Source organism: Podarcis tiliguerta (assembly GCF_965153285.1).
Source record: "Podarcis tiliguerta genome assembly, chromosome: 12".
Taxonomy (NCBI): domain Eukaryota; kingdom Metazoa; phylum Chordata; class Lepidosauria; order Squamata; family Lacertidae; genus Podarcis; species Podarcis tiliguerta.
In genome coordinates this window covers 46,845,262-46,864,980 of record NC_139545.1, presented here as the reverse complement: position 1 = coordinate 46,864,980, position 19,719 = coordinate 46,845,262, and the positions used below count along the sequence as shown (strand labels likewise).

At 40.6% G+C, this 19,719-nt stretch overlaps 1 protein-coding gene and 1 long non-coding RNA gene across 6 annotated transcripts in view; one reads left to right on the top strand and one right to left on the bottom strand.

Moving 5' to 3' along the window:
* Window positions 1-19,719, top strand: part of LOC310661115 — a 131,969-nt gene that overhangs the window by 79,934 nt on the left and 32,316 nt on the right. The gene's annotated exons all lie outside the window — the stretch shown is intronic.
* The window catches only part of PTPRN2 (protein tyrosine phosphatase receptor type N2), a 607,197-nt gene continuing 589,451 nt past the window's right edge, over window positions 1,974-19,719 (bottom strand). Inside the window, exons 22-23 of the mRNA XM_083406151.1 lie at window positions 6,776-6,849; window positions 1,974-3,856 (exon numbers count right to left, since the gene is read on the bottom strand). Coding sequence (XP_083262277.1) covers window positions 3,785-3,856; window positions 6,776-6,849 — 146 coding nt within the window. The 3' untranslated portion in view covers window positions 1,974-3,784. The remainder of the gene's footprint in view (window positions 3,857-6,775; window positions 6,850-19,719) is intronic.

The window sequence follows — 19,719 nt, the reverse complement described above, 5'->3', positions numbered from 1 at the left end:
CAGTTTCTGAGCCCAGCCACAGGAACATCACACAGGCAACCTCTTGAGTGGCAAAGTATTAATCAGTGCTATTATGGCTACCCGGCTTAGATACAAACTCAGCACACTGGACTTCACCATATGAGACACTCTCTTGCAATTGGGCATATTAACCTGGGTCCATCTGAGCAGGGTTCCTGGGTTCATCAAGATGTGGATGAGTGATACAGTACTGCAAAACTGGTACCCAGGACAGTTACCTGCTTTCAGTAATCTGGTTTGCCAGACCATTCTGATTACTGAATTAGGAGTTGTGCATGCAGTATTGAACAAACAGATGGCCACTGCTGTCAGGTGCACCCATGCCAAATGTATTTAAGATTTAGGGCTTCATGTATAGGGCAGAATTGAAAGCCCCACCCTTTCTCAAAGAAGGATACCGTGTGATTAAAGTGGACAGTGCCTGAACATGTGTCTTGCAGGATTCAGGGCCTTTACATGGAATTATGTTAGAAACTTTCAAAGAAATGATTGAATAGCCAATCAGTGAGCTGTGGGAGAAGGCTTGAAATTGCTTCAAAACAGAAACAGAAGTAACCGCCTACAGTTCAAATTGTACACGTTTGCTCTGTAGAGTGTCTTGCCTTCAGTGGGACTTATAAATCAGCATTACAAGACAGCAGGCTTAAGAGAGTATGAAATACTTTAATCATCGATACTTTAGCACCTCTAGAGCTGGGAAAGGGAGATCAGAAGGACAAAGAAAAATGGACTTGCAGCACAATCCTATGCATGCTTACTCAGGTTTTTTAAAAACTTTTCTTGCCGATAAGAAACTATTCATACAGATAGGAAGGCTAGTTATTCTTTCCAATAACTGGGGTCCCTTAAAGACTCAGTGAGGAACTAGTGTACAAAATAGCTGGCTTTTCTTTCTTTCAGTGGGTTTTGCAAATAGTTCTAATAGCTGGTTGAATGTAGACCTGGAGTGGTGGCCAACATGGTGCACTGCAGATATAAGGGCATATCCAGAATCCTCTTTAGTGGGAAGCATAGCCAGACACAGTAGACATGTCTTGGAAGAGGGCAGGTTCTCTCCACACCCGAACATTCCCTTTTTTTATCATGGGAACTCAACCCTGAAGACCACTCACCCCATCCTGGTCCAAAGTAGGGTCGTTTTCAACCATGCTGAAAGCAGAGATCAATGTAGGTTGAAACACAGATGGGAGTGAACCAACTAAACAGTGCACCAGATTCCCCCGGATGTGGACCAATGGTATGATTTGACCTAAATCCAGCTAGTACAGTGGTACCTCGGTTTTCGAATGTAATCCGTTCCGGAAGACCGTTCCGAGTTCTGAAACATTCGAAAACAGAAAACTCAATATGGAAGCCATATGGCGTGTTCGACTTCCAAGGTGTGTTTGAAAACCGAAGCGTTTACTTCCAGGTTTACAGAGTTTGAAAACTGAAATGTTCGTCAACAGAGACGTTCCAAAACCAAGGGACCACTGTAACATACCATCCCCAAGAATACAGGATTTCATAACAAAGAGCTGTATGCCGAGCTTCCCTTTTCGGAATCTACGCTTTGATCTCAAAGTTGATGCATGAGTGTGCAGAAATCCATAGCAAACCGTTTACCTCCAGGAAATCGAATTCAAAATGCTAGCAGATGCTGTTCAACTGATTTTTTTTCCCTTCCCCAAACTTCTAAAGTAATAAAGGAAACCTGTTAAGAATAAATAAGGGCCTTTCCTCAACCACACCCTAAAACTTTCCATTTTAATTATTATTACAGAAGATCTAAAGTGCTGATGCCATAGAATAAAAGATGTGGCTAAATATACAGCAGGTGTAGGCAAAGAGGATAGAGGAGTCCGCTTTAACTGCTCTACAGGAGTAATACTCTACTGAATTGTGCAAACCAAACATTTCCCATGTGCCAGGAACTGTGTGCAGAAATGTACACACGAAAGCTAACACATCTGGAGCTTTTAAAAACAATTCTTTAATTACTAGGAGGCCGCATAGATGCTTACATTAAACAATGGAGATAAAGGGTCTAATCCTCTAAGCGCTGCTAATGCACATCTTCCGTATATTTCAGTGGGGCTTGCAAGTGTGACGAAGAAAGGATGCGTAGCAGGAGTGGCCGGTGGATGGGCCATGGAAGTCCCATTGAAACCGACAAGAATGTGCTTCAGCTGTGCTTGGTGGATTGTGCTCAAGAATTGAAACATGTGATTTCATTCACAGGATGCTGTGATCTAAGTGTTCTAGCCAAATTATACATTTAAAACGAAACGTAACTGTACAGAAATTTACAGACACACACCTCAGATTGAGAGCCACAGTTAAGTGCTAGAAGCATGGAAACAAATAATTAATAGCTAGCATACTACACAGTAATTCAAGTAATCTTCTTTAATTCAAAGCTCAAGCAAATGAAGATGTTTCCTGCAAAAGCACGTTTCAATCAGCAAATTGAAATCGGCAAATGCCAGGGGCATGGAGGCCTCCTTGTATGCAGCTTTGCATGTGCAGGAGGCGGCGGCTGGATCGCTCCCTCTTATGTTTAAAAGGGAATTATTGGACAGTTTTATAGTAAAAGATAGCAATCCTAAAAGCACTTATGTGCAAGTAACATAATGTAAAATAAGGCTACTTGTAAGTGGATTAAGAACTAAAGGCAACAACTATTGGTTTTAAAGTATTCTGCAAATTTGGAATCAAGTGGAAAAAGGAACCTGCTATGATTTTGAATAACTATATGCTAGCAATTCAATCAGATATGACCGAAAGCTCCTAAAAAAATCTCTTTACCGGTCTTTAAAAAAGCATGCACTTTTGGATTTTTTAAAAAGGTAAATTAATCTCAAGATATAAACACAACGGTAGATGCAATTTCTCTTCTAATTCTAAAAAAAGAAAGAAAGAAAACCAACATCCAGCAGTTTGCCAACACAGGGGCTTTCAAACCCTCTTGTGAAGTTCAATTACTTTGCCTTTCTTTCCCTCTATTAGGGCAGTGATTCACAATAAAAAAGTTTGCTGTGCTCTTTGGAAACTTGGGCTCCTGCTAACGTGACCGACTTTTTATCCCTGGTTGTGCTAACTGTGCGGGTCTCTGGACTTAAGAGCTCAGATTTGCCTCTATTCAATGCACAGAAGATGGAAAGTAAACAACCGTTAAGAAAAGTGTTCCTTTTGCCAAGCGCAGCATGAAGTGGCGCAGCCTCTTTATGCAAGAAGTCGGAGCTGTGTTTACTAACACGTGGCATTGTTCTCTGGTCTTGCTTGGCCTTTGTAAGAACAACCCCCTATGCTTGGGTTTTCTTTATTTTCAAAAAAGTAATAATTAGGCCCCCTGCCTCTTTCATTCAGTCCTGGAGAAGTTTACAGATACACAAGAGAGCACTATGTTGCCAAAGATACACTGAATGCACTGCGCATCCACAACACGGTGTGTTTTCTATTAACAAGGTGTACATGTGCTTTCAACGCGTGAGATTCAGAACATTGTGGATGTTAAGAGGAGCTAGAGGGATTGTTCCTGTCTCTTAAGCCAAGGTCTCAGTGTGTATTACTTCTGAATACCATAACAAGAACAAGGATATACATTAACTGCTGGACTTTTAACCGGCAATAGAAGTTTGTAAAGATCCCTATCGATATGTGGTTACAATAGCAGACACACAAGTTAAGGTCAGGCCACGGTTTCCAATGACATTCACAGGGACCGAGGATAATGGAAGAGGGAGACGAGCGCCTTGGGAACCTTCCGGGGACGACGAGTCGCTCACTGCGGAAGAGCTTTGAGGATTGCGTTCACTTCTTCCGCAACTGCCGTCAACGCAAACTCAAACTGTTCCTGTAGATAGAACAGTTGGGATTAATGTTCTGGAGCATTTCCAGGAATCCTGGTGAAACATTTAGCAAAATATTTAGGGACTAACTGTACAGAACAGAACAACAACCAAAAAAAGAGGCAGAGAAGAAAATGTCCTGAGATTAAGATTATAGACTCAATGTGTGCCCACCATGTGGCTTAATCACTGCAGCTCAGAGTGACCTTAACTACAAATAACTCATCAGCACCATTAGTAATGCTAGCTATTAGCCTACATGAATGGCCTGTGAGCAGTGATCAACCTGGAAATCTTGCCAGTTTGTATGGGGAAATTGGACAGCAAAGCATAGGAAACAGGAAGAGTAACATAGGAAACAGGCCTCAGACCTAACATAATCAACGAGACACGTTGTGTATGGCTTATATATACATATATACGATCCTCTCTTTCTCTGAGAGAATGAGAGCAACCCATATGGGTCTCCCAATTATTTATTAATTTATTATTGCATTTATATCCCACCTTTTAATTGAAGGAACTCAAGGTGGTGTAGATGGTTCTCCCCCTCCCCATTTAATCCCCACAACTGCCATGTGAGGTAGGTTAGGCTGAGAGGTAGTGTGCTGGCCCCAAGACCACTCAGTGAGCTTCACTGCCAAGTGGGGATTTGATCAGATGTGTATGTCTATCCTTATCATCAGGATCCAGTTGTACATAACATAATCACTAAAAAAATTACAACCATAATTGAGAGACTACTTGGAAACCATAAATGCACCACCTCGGGTTTCGTAAGGGAAGAAAGGTGGGATATAAATTTGAGAAAATGTGTGTTGATTTTATGTGGATTGCTAAGTGTCTCCCCTGTAACCTCTAGACTCTAAATATAGGGAAGACAGTTATGATTAAAAGCAACAGCAAACATATTGAAAGGGATCATTTCCACCAACCAGTGAGCTATGAAAACATGGTGCAGTGTCTGCTTGTAAACCCAATGTCACTGCTGTTTATTTTGCCTAGAGATACACTCTAATTGGCATTTCTATCCTGATTTTTAATCCACTGTTTTAAATTACTGTAAGAGGCTCATCCCTTATTTGTATTCAGCTGGGAGAGAACATGGTTTGTTTAAATCTATCACATGTACAAAATTCTCTGGAGACTGCCCATTACTGGCTCATAGCCAAATATTTAGAGTTTGTAGTGTCCTTGGCACAACAAAGTAATTTGGGCAATTTTAACAAGGGGATGAATAGTTAAAAGGAAGGTGAGTAAAACCTTGAATCCTTTTTTTTAAAATACCAGATCATCAATAACTTTAGCCTGATACTATTGAAGTCCTTTCAAATACATTTTTTAAAAAAAGCTTTAGCCCAGAGCCGATCTGTGACTACATGCAAAACGTAAATGAATAGAATAAATCAGAATTCTAGATCATACCCTAATTGTGCTCTTAGACATTTTTTAAAATTGTTGGGTTGGATCCAATGGCTGCCAGAGTGGAAAACAACCTGCACAATCAAACTTTCTCCTCTGCACCCTTGGAAATGCCATTCCAGAGAGTTGGGTCCCCACTCTAAACAGGATGGGCTGTGTTGTTATAGGTCTGCTGCAGAAGGTGGGGGAGAATCACCTGAAACTGGGTGGAGGAGTCTTGCAATTTCACACAATCCCTCCAGTCTACTACAGTCCTATACACAGAGCCTACAATCCCCAACCACCCTCTGGAGAAGCTTTATGAAGGCTATAGGGCTGCAGAGGAGGAGGACAAGAAATTTGAGTTGTGCAAGTGGTCCTCTACTTGCATAACTAACACACACAACCTTTAAAGAGGATTGCTGGAATGTGCATCTCCCATCGTGGCACGACTTTACATTTATTTATTCAATTTGCGTAAATAATCTATTATTACATAACTTTATTTTTATTTCAACCTGCTCTGTCTCCCTAGCGGTGGTTTTTCCAATCAAAATCACTTTTGGAAGTGAAAATGGCTTGGATCCTGACTCCCATTAACATACTTCCTACTCAAATAACGGAGCTCTACTGCCTTCCACTTCCCACTCTAGCCCCTTACCCAACTTCCAAAAACCTTCTCTTGAGGATTAGGGAAACCTTCGGAACAGCATGGGCTGTGGCCCTAGCAGGAAGAAGGAATTGGTGAAAACAGGAGACTCACACCTGCATAAGCAGAAGTGTCATGGCATGAGAAGAAGGAACTTTTAGATCCAAGCCAATGCATACCTGGTACTATATTACTCCTGTGGCCTAGTAGTACTTCTACTTAAGACTTCTAACTTTTTCAAACGTATTTCTTTGACATATTCCATCAACGTAATGTTTAACCTATTTTGTCCTAATTTGAGAATCTTGTCTCGAGAGCCAGTGTGGTGTAGTGGTTAAGAGCGGTAGACTCGTAATCTGGTGAACCGGGTTCGCTTCCCTGCTCCTCCACAGCTGCTGGGTGACCTTGGGCTAGTCACACTTCTCTGAAGTTCCTCAGCCTCACTCACCTCACAGAGTGTTTGTTGTGGGGGAGGAAGGGAAAGGAGAATGTTAGCCGCTTTGAGACTCCTTCGGGTAGTGCTAAAGCGGGATATCAAATCCAAACTCTTCTTGAACTCCAACCTTCTTGCTAAGTATGCTTGATGAACCCTACCATTCAGATAACGGTCACTATATTTTCAGTGAACTTGCATTATTTTTTTAGGAAGTAACCTATCCTTGAAGATTAGGAAAGTGTTTTCTTCTGAACACACATTTCCTTTAGTCATCTAAAGATTGCTATATTTAACATTTCAATCCAGATCTACAGTAAGAATTTTCAGAAGAAAAAGCAAACACAAAAGAATGCACTTTGTGTTAAATTGTGACCTATCCCTCCTTTTATTAAGACCTTTTATTAAGGTCTTTAACCCAAGTGGATTTATTGACAGTACCTTTGTCTGGACCATGCCAGGTCTCTGGTCTCTCAAGTGCTCCAGAGTAGCAGCAATATCAATCTCTTTAGCACCTGCCGGAAATAAAAATAAAATAAATCACCAATTGGACTGAGTTCAAAGTGATGATAATATATGCTCCATCTGTCAATCTCCTGCTACTGGATTCCCTTTGGGCTACGAGCCCAATTGAAAATTATACAGTCATCTCTCAGCAGACTTGGCATGCTGCTCAAGAATTGGCATTCAGAAACGCAGGAAGAATAAAGCCAAGGGTAGCTTTGATTAGCATTAGTTATTTTTTTGAGAGAGAAATGGTAAAGAATCGTTAAAAGATGTCTTTATTGATGCTGACAGGCAGCAAAATGCATTTATTGACAATTAACTCAGTGTTTCAAACTCATTCGTAAATGTATACATTAGGGGTGTGAACTGGCCTCAGGATTCATTTTGAATCTGTGCTTTTACCCCCACCCACCCAGATCTGTTCCTAGGTTGCTCTTGTCTGTTTGTGATTTGAGTCCTGAGCCACTCTGTGTATAACAAGATTTGTGTTCCACATTCCCTCTCTTGGCAAAAGTGGGTAAAATTTGCAGGCACAGAAGCTCCTCAAGAGTAGATCAAGACTGCCAGATAGGCAGACAGCTGTAGGGTTCCCCCCTCCCCCGCATGGCACCTTTAAAGTTTATTTTAAAAAACCATACACACACAGGAAGGGTCTGTATTTTTTCATTTTCTGCCATTGGACTAAAATACTAAAATCCATATTAGATTAATATTTTTGAGTGGGGGTTTGTGTCTTGATCTTTTGTAACTTAAAATAATTGCAAGGTGGGCATTGTGCCAGTATTCTTCCTTGTACATTTTTTAAGAACATGAGCAGCCAGTTTAACTTTCTGGTTATTCCTTTTGTTCTCATATAGGCACTATAAGGTAAAGCGGCCCCAAATGTGGTTTGCAGAATGCTGATGAGTTAAGGAGATTTTATATATATATAATATCCAAAAAGAACAGTAAAAGTTTTTTTAAAAACATGTTTAATGACTTGAGAACTATTTTCCCAGTAGTCCTCGTTCCAGGATTCAAGATCATATCTGAAATTAGGGTCTTTTTTTTAAACCACAGTGAGGATCCATTTATGCTTACATTAAACCATTATTTTTCAGTAGTGATCTCTGCTTTGTTAAGGCTATTGATTTGCCTAGCATTGTCGCAGTTTCTCTTGTCGTGCCTTTCCATGTGGCCTGGGGGTGTAAAACAGGCTAAACTGAAGACTCATAAGATCCTACATAAGAAACTCACTACTCACATTGTGAACTATACAAAACACCACACACACAAAAGTAAATAAATATTTGTGGCGGATTTACACAACCAGTTTAAGTGTAAGATTGCAATGCAAAGTGGTAACTTCTTGCTGTGGTTTTTTTAAAAAACACCATATAGTTAGCACGCGAAGGGAGAAGATTCCGTGAGTTGTCTTAAGCGTTACTGGAACTTTGAACAAAATTTCTGCACTAAGAATAACAGAATGAAGCTACCGAGGTGGACTGGATCCTATTTTGCTTGGCGGTCAGGGAAAGAAACTACATTCATAAATGTAGATTTAAGCCCTCTTTCCCCTTGTGTGGTAGGGAAGCAAGAAGTCTGGCATTAAGCAGCTGGCACAGGGATTACCGAATCTCAGGAGGATTAAGAATTCTGGCTTGTAGGAGGGTCACCAGAATTGTATGCTATGTAACCACATGGTGCTTTCAGGACAAAGCCTACAAAATTCTGAGTGACGCTCACTTTTAGTAATGTGGAACATTCAACAGGAGCTAGTTACTCCTTTAGTGTGGTATAGTGGATATTCACTCTCCTTTAGCCTCAGCTGTTGCAAGGATAAAGTAGGATGATCGCATATATTCCTTCCTGAGCTTCTTGGAGGAAGAGTGAAATGCAAAATTAAATTAAAAACCAATTAACATAACCCTAGATGGGCAGATAAAACTATGGGTTATAAATTGTTCCAAGTTTCACAAAAATTCAGTCATAGATATGATATGCAGAAGATATTATTAGGATGGGAAGACAATGTCGGAAGAAAAATGCTAGGATATTAATGCCTTTGACATTATTGGGGTGGGAGCTGTAACATTTAAAGGCCCGGTACCACATGAGCGGGACCATTTGCAATGGTTCTTTCCACCCAGCCATAACTCCTGATGATTGCTGGGTGATAATTATGTGCATGATCAGACCCTCCCATATGTTGCTGAGCCTTTAAATGGTGCTGCAGCAACGTGGGGCGAACCTAAATAACTTACCATAGTACCACTGCGGTAAAGGCTACCATTTAAACTTTTTATACCTACTTTGGTTACATATAAAGTTCACGTTGAAATGAATGGCAGTACAAAAGGCCCAGTGAATTACCTACTGCTCAGGTTGTATTAAAACTACCTGTTTCTTTTTCAAAGAAATTGTCAAATGTAGCAGCAGAGAGTACACCTAGCAGATGTGGTGCTGGACTCAGAAGACTTGGATTTCAATTAATTCCCAGCTAAGAGACCGATCTTCCCATGTCACCCTGAGGCACTTACTTAATCTGCATTTCAGACAGCTGCAGAGTAATAATCCTAGGTGGGAACAACCAAACAAGCTCTGCTGTCAACACCACAAGTTTTAGCTGAATAATTTGAGTTTTTAAAAAATGTTCTTTGAATAATTGGGGGGAAATGGGAAATTTTATTTATAGAAGCATTTTGGTTTAACCCTCATGGTCTGGGTGAGTTTATAATATATCCATTTGTAGAGGAAGAAGTGATACTGAGGGAACACTAATACCTTCCATGTTCACACATTTGTATCATACCCTTCCTGCCAGGAACTTATGGTAATGTAGAAGAGGTTGAGAAATGGTGATGGGCCTAATAATGAGCAATTGGAAACCAACCCCTGCCCAAATCAAAGGTCGGCATGTCAACCACTACATACAACCCTGACTATATCACTATCTCTCAGCTGGCTTCATCCTTATTTTTAATATATGCACATAATATATACAGTTGTACCTTGGCTCCCGAACGCCTTGCGAGTTGAACATTTTGGCTTCCGAACACCGCAAACCTGGAAGTGAGTGTTCCGGCTTGCGAACGTTCTCTGGAAGCCAAATGTCTGCCGCGGCTTCCGATTGTGTTCAGGAAACTCCTGCAGCCAATCGGAAGCTGTGCCTTGGTTGTTGAACATTTTTGGAAGTCAAACGGACTTCCAGAATGGATTCCGTTCAACAACCAAGGTACGACTGTACATTGGAATCATAGAATTGTAGAGTTGGAAGGCACTTTGTCTCTCCTATAATTTTTACGCATAAACTCTCAATCTTCCTTCTGTGCTACAGTTCATGGATTTCTTTACAAGTGTACACTTCCTTTACGTATAATGCTACTTCCCCTCCTTTCCTGTTTGGTCTATTTCTTTTGAGCAGGTTATACCCCTCAATTCTTACATTCTAGTCATGAGTCTCATCTCACCAGGTTTCAGAAATGCCTGCTAGGTATATTTGCCATCCTATATTAAAGTTCCAATTTGTCTTGCTTGTTTCCCATACTTTGTGCATTAGTATAGAGATAACTGAAATCATGAGTCATTCCCTCCAGCCGCTTACTTCTTGTAGTTTCTTGCCCTTTGGCAGGTTTCTGGAGCACCACCTCAGTTTCCTGTGCACCAGTGAAGCTATTATCCCTAGTACCATATGTTCTTCTGCTGTCAGTAATGTTGTCTCTCTCCCTCAGGATCTAGTTTAAAGCTCTCCTGAGCAGGTTCATGAGACTCTTAGCAAACACATTCTTGCCAACTGCTGTGATCTGTGGAGAAAAACTACTTTAGGAGCTTTAGCTACTTCTGTAGTGAAAAGGAGCCTGAACTGTGGCATGCAGGCCTCAGAAACTAGTAAAATGTCAATATGGTCAGGAGGTACAGCTCCTGAACTCTGTTCATCTTATTCTGAGCCCTGTTTCTCTACTCTCGAGTTCCGTTTGAAGCAGAGAAATATATTAAAACATTACACATATATTTCAAGTTTACGTAATTTGTTCCCATTTATGTAATGGAGTTTTCTGGTTGAAGACTTTGTAGTATTTTGGTGCAAATATTTCTCTTAAAATACTTTTGTATTTTGGAGAATAGGTTGTTCACATGATCCTGCTGCCATTTGGTGCTCCTTAATGGCTGTAATAGCAGGTATTATGTCAGGTTTCAAGTTGGTGAAGATCCTGCGGAATGACCTTTATTTTACTCAGGTTTCACAACACATAAAAGCTGTGCTAAGATGGGCAACTGGCTGGTTTTCGGGCACCTCTAACATTCATAGAGCACTTCCTTTGGGGGTGAATTAAGTTACAACCAAATCCTGTTCTAACAGCTTTAGGGTGCTTTGGAAATGCTACATTCCATGTGGAACTTAAATATGCATAGAATTTATTTTTCCACATTTGTGTTGACTAAAAGCATTTGTTTCTTGATAAATATAGCATTACTTGGCTGGCCCTTTCATGTAGATCTTCATTATCAGTATTCTCTGAAGCAGCCCACCCAACTCCTGCTGCGAGACAAGCAAGTACATTCCTATGCCACAAAACTGAGAGCCCTTAAAAGGTCTGGAATAAGCAAGAAGATCACTAACTCAGGCCAATTCTGAGCTACATCAAATGTCAAACTTAATTAAAATACATAACGCTATACAAAAATTTTTCACTGCTCCATTTTCTTCCTTGCAGCTACCATGAAAGCTAGCAAGAAGAATCCCATTTAGAATATGCTAACCAAACAACAAACAAAACAAAATACACAGAATGCCCAGGAAATTATAAAACAAAATTCCGAAGCATTAATTTAAAGAGTCTGTCATAAAACATGCCATCCTGAGCTCAGTTCTATGCTCTTTTGAAACTTAACTATGGATTAAGACAGATATTTCGATGGAAATGCTTGCCTCCTTCTCCAATCTTTTGTATGGCTGTATCTTTAAGAGACAACACACAATTTCTACTGGCGGTGTCTGTTATTTACCTCGTAAATACAACTAGCTTTTGCATGCAGAAATGTTGCCTGCATCCTTGTCTCTTCTGTGACTTCAGTCCATGAGATTTCCTATTTCCAAATCGATTACTATTTCAAACTTATTGATATCGGCTCATTCTTTTCAGAATCTTCTAAAGCTCTGGAAGTCTTTTTTCTCCTAAAGATATTGACTGTGTGTGATCAATTCAAAGGTCCCAACCCTGAATAAATGAGGCAGTTTTTATAGTTTCTGCTGTTAACTCTTCCATTCTAAATACCACAGGGCTGGGGGGGGGGGTGGAATCTCGATTTTTAACTGAAATAAATAAATGGGGAAAAATAAATTGTTTTGCTTACTTCCAATGAAAAGAAAGTCTTGGATAACTGTTCAAGGAGGTATCAACTCCTTGCAGTGCATGATCCAGCTTCTTGCTCAAATGGTTCTATTTTGCTTAAGTTGTCTATAATGATGTTTGGAAGGTTGTGTGAGCCTACAAATTTCTCTACTGGAATATGCGACTTTTCACCTGGGTGAGTCACGTCACATAGGGCTTTGGAAGGACCACTATGGGCTGATGAGTTCTGCAAAACCTTCTCTTGTCCAAACTGCATCTTTACATATTCCACATCTGACGTCAACAACAACAAATTATTTATACCCTGCCCATCTGATTGGGTTGCCCCTGCCGCTCTGGACGGCTTCCAACATACATAAAACATAATACCTTAAAAAGTTTCCCTATACAGGGCTGCCGTCAAATGTCTCCTAAAGGTTATAGTTACTAATCTCCTTGGTAAAGTAAAAGTAAAGATAAAGGACCCCTGGATGGTTAAGTCCAGTCCAAAATCAACTATGGGGTATGGTGCTCATCTCCGCTTTCAGACCGAGGGAGCTGGCGTTTGTCTACAGACAGCTTTCTGGGTCATGTAGCCAACATGACTAAACCATTTCTGGCACAACAGGACACTGTGACAGAAGCCAGAGTGCACGAAAACGCCGCTTACCTTCCCGCCACAGTGGTACCTATCTATCTACTCACACTTGAGATGCTAGGTTGGCAGGAGCTGGGACAAAGCAATGGGAGCTCACCCGGTCATGCTGATTTGAGCTGCCGACTTTACAATCGGCAAGCGCAAGACACTTGGCGATTTAGACCACAGCACCACCTGCATCCCTGCTCAGCTCCTTGACATTTGATGGGAGGGCATTCCACAGGGTAGGTGCCACTACCGAGAAGGCCCTCTGCTTGACATCAGGTGTCCGGTAGGTGGGCTTGGCTTGGCTGAAATGGCCTTGCTGCTTTAACCCATCTGAAAAAGACTACCAGGTTTTTGAACTCGCTGGGAGTATTCTCTAAAAGCATGCTTAAAAAATATTAAATAGTCTTTATCAGTCAAAAACTAAAACTATCTTCTTCCATGTTTGTATTTGAGTACGGCTTGAGGCACAGTTTTTACCATGGTTGACTATCTGTTGAAAAAACTTGCCACAGCACACAATATTGCATAATTATGTTAAACTGGCTAACTCCATCGTCAGTTAACATTACGTTAAAAGCAGCTCACTCACATAATGCCTTTGTAAATATATAATAAGATTTTGTTGAACGCAAAGAGCTATTTTGACAAAACTGCAGCCGCAGTATTTCAGAGAACATAGAATGTTCTTACTTGAAATGACCTAAAATTGGCTTGTGAAAAATATGCCTAAAAATGAAAGCAAGATTCAGGCTGTTTCTGCTGCTTTCACTTTTTTCCTCCATCGGATAACTGACTGGGTCTAATGAGCTACAAAGTTCAAGGCTTAGCGATTCAATAAAATTCAAAACCTAGAAGGCAAGACAGCTACTTTTTAGAACAGAAGACTTTTCTCCTTCTCCTTCTTTGTGGGCTTCTCAGTAATTATGTCTCTGTGCCAACCCACTCATATCCTTTGAACTATCAGATCAATAACACTGCGTATTTCCCCCAGAACTACATTGTAAAATATGGCAATAAAAAAGGCCTATGCAGATATTTATTTGGAAATTGGATCTCGGAAGCAAAAGTTACATTGTTGGAAGCCAAAAAAATTATTTCAGATTTATAAAACTCTTTAAATTAATAATATTTCCACTACATTACTGATTCACAATTTTAATTAAGCCAACACACGTGGGACAAAAAGCAGCATAGAAACATATTATTGAGCTTAACTGGATTGCAGACTTGTGAATCAGGCTTGTAAACATGGCTCCATATTGCTTCATGAAGCTCAAACATGGGTGGAAAGAAATAAGGTATACAGGAATTATGCAAGATTTCATTTTTTTTAGTATGTGAGCATAGCTCTGTTCTTATGCTTGAACATTATATTGTAAAGTACAGTATGTGTTTTTAGCTATAAGTTCTGTGAGATTTCACAGGGCAAAACAAGCAAAATTCATAAAACAACCCCAGTTTATAAATTGAGGAAGCCGCAAGCGATGACTGAGAGTGAACATCACTTCACATTTTTATGCTACAACCCTATATGCATTTGTCAGGAAGAAGCCCCATTAAACATAGTGGGATTTATTTTTATGCACTGCATTGTAGTAGTTTTATTTTAGTTAGAAAGGACAGCAAAGTACTTGCAGGAAATCGGACTTTTGGAGAAAGATTTAAGGAGAGAGAGAGAAGGGGTACCACATGGGTTTTATGGCAGAGAGTTCTAGGAACGAGGACAAAGATAACATGGTACGCAACTTAAGTTTTACTCAGAATAGATCCACTGAAATGAACGTGACTAAGCTAGGTCCATTGATTTCAATGGATCTGCTCTGAGCAAAACTTAACTAAATGCCACTCAGTGACTCTGAGTGTCAGGGTCTCTCCACACTGCCTTTTATTCCATCATCACAGCTGCAGGCCTGATTTATCTTCCAGTTTTGTAATGTGTACTCTTTCCTAACTCCCATTTATTTCAAGGTGGTTGCATAGGTAGCATGGACTGTGCCCTCAGTATTCATGGCAGACTGCAGAAAAAGAAAAGTGGTGTGGGAAATTTGGTATGAAGAGTCTTCCTCCTCACTCCACGCCCCCCCCCCCAATAAAAAACCAACACTTAATGATTACAATGGTAAAGAATGGCACTTCAGACCAAATGTAACTTAATACATGAAATGAAAAGACCACGATGTAAATAAAAAGTGCATCATAATTCATCTGAAGTGTGCACACATACATATGTCCCGCACCTCTGCCTCACAGAGAGTTGCAGCAAATCCTTCATGATGTTGTATGAGAGGCCAAACACTCCACAACTGCATTATGCAGCTGTTTGAATAACAAAAGGAACTAAGGGCCTGGAATGTACGTTCCCAGCACAGCTGTCCTCCAGCCATCATGAGATCTGTAAATATACCCTCTTGCTACACAACACGCAGAACAAAAACACCTGAAACACTTCATATTAGCGGCAACTATTATTGGAGTACTGCTGTGCCAACCATTTATATTAAGTGAAGCTGAACCTCTGGTTAGAAGAAAAACTGGACAAATGAGAAACTCATGAAATCGTAACTTCTATATCAAAACTGGGAACTAAAAACAAACAAACCCCAAACTCACTGGGTTTCCCTCTCCCTCTTAAAATTCCGTAAGATCATTTAAAATGTGATTTTTCTTGTTTTAAATCAAAGGCAGGATTAATAGCAGAAAATACGAACTTCTAAAGTACTGAAATACAAGCATCGGTGCCTTGTACAGTCAGCTAGGGGAAACTGTTTTGAACACAGAAAAGTAAATTATGTGAAAAAGGAGTCCCTTTTCCTAAACATGTGCTATTTAAAGAGCCACTGAAGAGCCAAAGCATCTTACTGATTGCTTTTCACTTTCCCACTGCTGAAACTAAGTGGTGCTGTATTTACTTTGATTTTAAAATCCATTATTGCCTGCTTTCTAATAAACCAGAGTGTGGAACAAGAACTCAGATTACTCTTATTCATAAAAGTCCTTAAAAAAAAAAAAAGAACACAAAACCTGAAGGCCTTAATCCTTAAAAGCACTCCCCCCCCCCTTTTCCCTAAAACATGTTAGCAGATGCTGTCCTTGCAGCTGGCCCTAGACTGAAAGTGCACTTACATTTTTATGTTTAGAACTGAAGGACTCTAAAGTTAGTGTTTGCACCACAGAAAAAGCAACGGCAAGGGTATTCATTGGTACTTGTGCAATTCATTCTTTAAGAAAAGGAAATGGAAAGAAAGATTTCATGTCCTGGACTTCAGGCCTTTGATCATTTGATGAGCGCTGGATTCTCAACCTGGGCCTCAAACTTCTCAGGCCAGACAAAGGAGGGCTAGGCCTCACAGACCGGTCCCTAGATTCCTGTCAGAACAAAAACTTTGGCTGCCTCACAGTGTGACAGCCTGGGAAAGGCCCACCTCAGCAGGGCTGAGATGCCCGCTCTGCCCTTTGATCTTTCATTTAAACTGCCCAAAAGCGCCAGGTCAGGGATTTCAGACTGCACACCCCCAATGGCAGAGGGGTGCAGGTCAAGAACAAAATGGGGCTGACCAATCTGAAAAACCCTGCAAGTCTTTTCTTTGGCCAGTTTCACATGACTTGTCTTGCATTGTGCCACACTAAGCCCACACTTAAAATGGAATTTGACATTACATGGTACAATGGAGTCAGTAAATGGCATTCTTTAGAGCTCTTGCAACAAAGTCAACCCTTCCCTTAAGTGGTTGAAAGCTCGAAGCTAGAAAATACTACTTGTTTACTATTCTGTGAAGAAAACAGTATGTATTTTGCAGTTTTGCTTTCATTGCAACCTCTGATGGAAAAATGGAATGAGCTTAACAAAAGTCTAATATATGTGGCATGTCTGCTCCCTCCCTCAGCTCAATAACTTTGATACAGGCAGATCAAGATGCCACTTGCAATTCAAATGTTCCAAGCAGAAGAAATGCCTTTTTTTTTTTTGCACAAATGGCAAAAGATCCTCAGTGAGCTGTTTCGTTTTGTTTTTTAAGGGGAAAAAATTATAACGTAGCGCAGTGCACAGAAAACACTGTCATACCAGACAAGGCATACATGGCTAGGTCAAGTTGCCCAAACCAAAAATGAAGACAATGCTCACATTCTCAAATAATAACATAGCCACCAGTATTTCAAACATGAAAATAAGAGACATCCCTATGTATAGATAAGCTCAGAGGCATTGCCTAATGGACAAAAGGTAGACAAGGCCCTTTTAAGACAGGACACACATATGCACACACACTTTGTGCATAACGCTAAAGCAAACCATTGCTAAGCATGAACACATGATTGTTTGGATACTTTGGCTGCTTTGCAACCCCTCAGTCCTCCTGCTGCCATGTAACCCATTAAATATCTATGGCTTGGCTTTGTCCCACATCTGAACTTGGGTTCATAGTTCGACTCACTCTAGACAATCCAGGCCACCCTACAGGGAAGACTGGAGGAGGCCATGATTTCTGCTGTGACATCGACATGCTCGCACTAAACTATAGTTTGGCTCAACATTACACGTGAACTGGGCAACAGACAGGGCACAAGAAACAAAGAGGGCACAAGACAAAATTCACTCACATGGCACACAAAGGTACGCTGTATATCCCACATTAATGGTGCAATCCTATGCACGTCTGTTAAAAATTAAGTCCTGTGGAATGGGACTAATTTCCAGGCATGTATAGGAGGATATTTTTTTTGGGAAACCCCATATTCTAGATCATCTGGTATCCTAATCTTTCAGGATCATTGGAAATAAGGCAAAAAGCACTGTAAATATGTTAAGATGCATTATTTATGATTGAATCAAGTTGTTGGGTGCCCTGCTAGGCATTACTTTTGATATATGCAGAATTTCTCATCACACAAAGCAGTCTTTGATGAGTAGTTCTGTGAAACCAAGGACTTCATAGTGCTGCATCTACAAAGTTGAGCCAATGAGAGGGTTTTTTTTTAATGTTTAAACTATCTGAAAAAAGTGTGCTCGGGGAGGGGGTGATTTTCAGATAATGCAGGTTAGATTTCTCAGCAATCAAACTACAGTATTCCGTAAGCATCTCAAGAGCAATCGCTCTTCCTCCAAGGGTTTCAGAGTGGCATATGTAGAGCAAACAACTCTTGTTACTGTGAAATCGAAGTTGAAGAGGAAACCAACATTCTCTGAAAGACTATAGTGATGAAACACTATAGTTTGGTGAGATACCTTCACACCTCAGTTTCACCAGGCATAGATTACTCCAATCTATGACTTTACCACATGCTGATGATGCCTTAACTTTTCCCACATGAGAATCTGTGGCAGAGTAAAATTACACAATGTTCAGGGTAATAAAGCCGCCCAGAGTGGCTGGGAGAACCCAGCCAGTTGGGTGGGGTATAAATAATTTTTAAAATGTTATTGTTGTTGTTATGGTATTCTTATTAAATCTGGCCCTAATAGTCAATTTACAGAAAAAGACAGTTATGTACATTTAAAGTAATATAATCTCAAACGTTTAGTGGCAAATGAATATACTTTTTGTCATCTTCATTGCTTGGGCCTCAGTGAAATGATCATCAGTGATAGGTCTTGCTTCATTATGAAGTGGAATAGATTGAGATTGCAGAGTTCTGTGTTCAGCTTTGTAGGCAAATTTTCTTACGCTGATTCCTAGGGGTTCCAGCTAATATAAGAGATGTTCGGGGATGAGGTGGGGAGACCAGTGGCTTCTTTAAAGGGCAATGATTAGACTGTTTTCCTTAAGGCAGAGGCCTGTAAACTGGTTCTGCCCAGGCCACTTGGAAAGTAAAGAATGGGAACTTCACTATTTCAGTGCAAAATTTGGACACAAAGTTTATTATCAAGAGCAGGCATCTCCAACCTTTGGCGCTCCAGATGTTTTGGACTACAATTCCCATCATTGCTGACCACTGGAACAGTTAGCATGATACCCCCCACCCCAATGATACCCAGCTAAATCATGTTCAGGGTCTGGTCATGAGTAAAACAGGAGATCACCCTATGGTTTTAACACTACTTGGTATTTATTAGCACATATGTTATTACTTAATATTATGGTTCTTGGCATAAAGCAACTATTAGCTGCACTATTATCTGGTATGATGAATTGGACTGCATTTCTACAGCCTAAGGTGTAATACAAATCACTGAATACTCCTAGAATCAGTTGCTAATTCCTATACATGCCTTGGAGGTGCAGGTATCATTGGGAAGAATACAGCATTCCTCTCAACATTGATATCCAATATGCGGTAAATATATAAGCCGTTGCTTTGCCTTTCAGTATTTAGTACTACTGTTCTCCTATCAAGCAAGCTAAGCTATCAGAAAGCAAGCAGCTAATCTCATTCAACACTATTTTAGACATGCTTGCAAGCTTAGGCGTGCCCACCTGATTCTGCCCTCCCCCCCAATTTTTACCATATTCCTGTGTCATGTCATAAACTGCTTTTGAAAGTCCCCTCAATTTTGAAGTGCATTGCCATGTAGCTTAAAAAGCTGAGCTTCAAGAAACTCTAGCTTAAAATCCCCATGGCCATGCAGAATGAGCTATGCTTTTCTGCCCGTGTGGCAATACAGAAGCTGTATTAAGAACATAAGAAGCTGTATTAAGAACATCAGGGCAATGGGCCCACCTAGTCCAGTGTCCTGTACTCATAGTTGCCACCCAGATGCTTGTGGGAAACTGGCAAGCAGGACCTGAGCACAAGAGCCTCTCCTCTCCTGCAACTCTCCTTTCCAGTAACTGGAATCCAGAAGCATTATTGCCTCCCAACTGTGGAGGCAGAGCATAGCCATCATGGCTAGTAGCCACTGATAGCCTTAACCTCTATGACATTGCCCAGTTCTCTTTCAAAGCCATCTAAGTTGGTGCCCGCCACAGCCTCCTTTGGGAGCA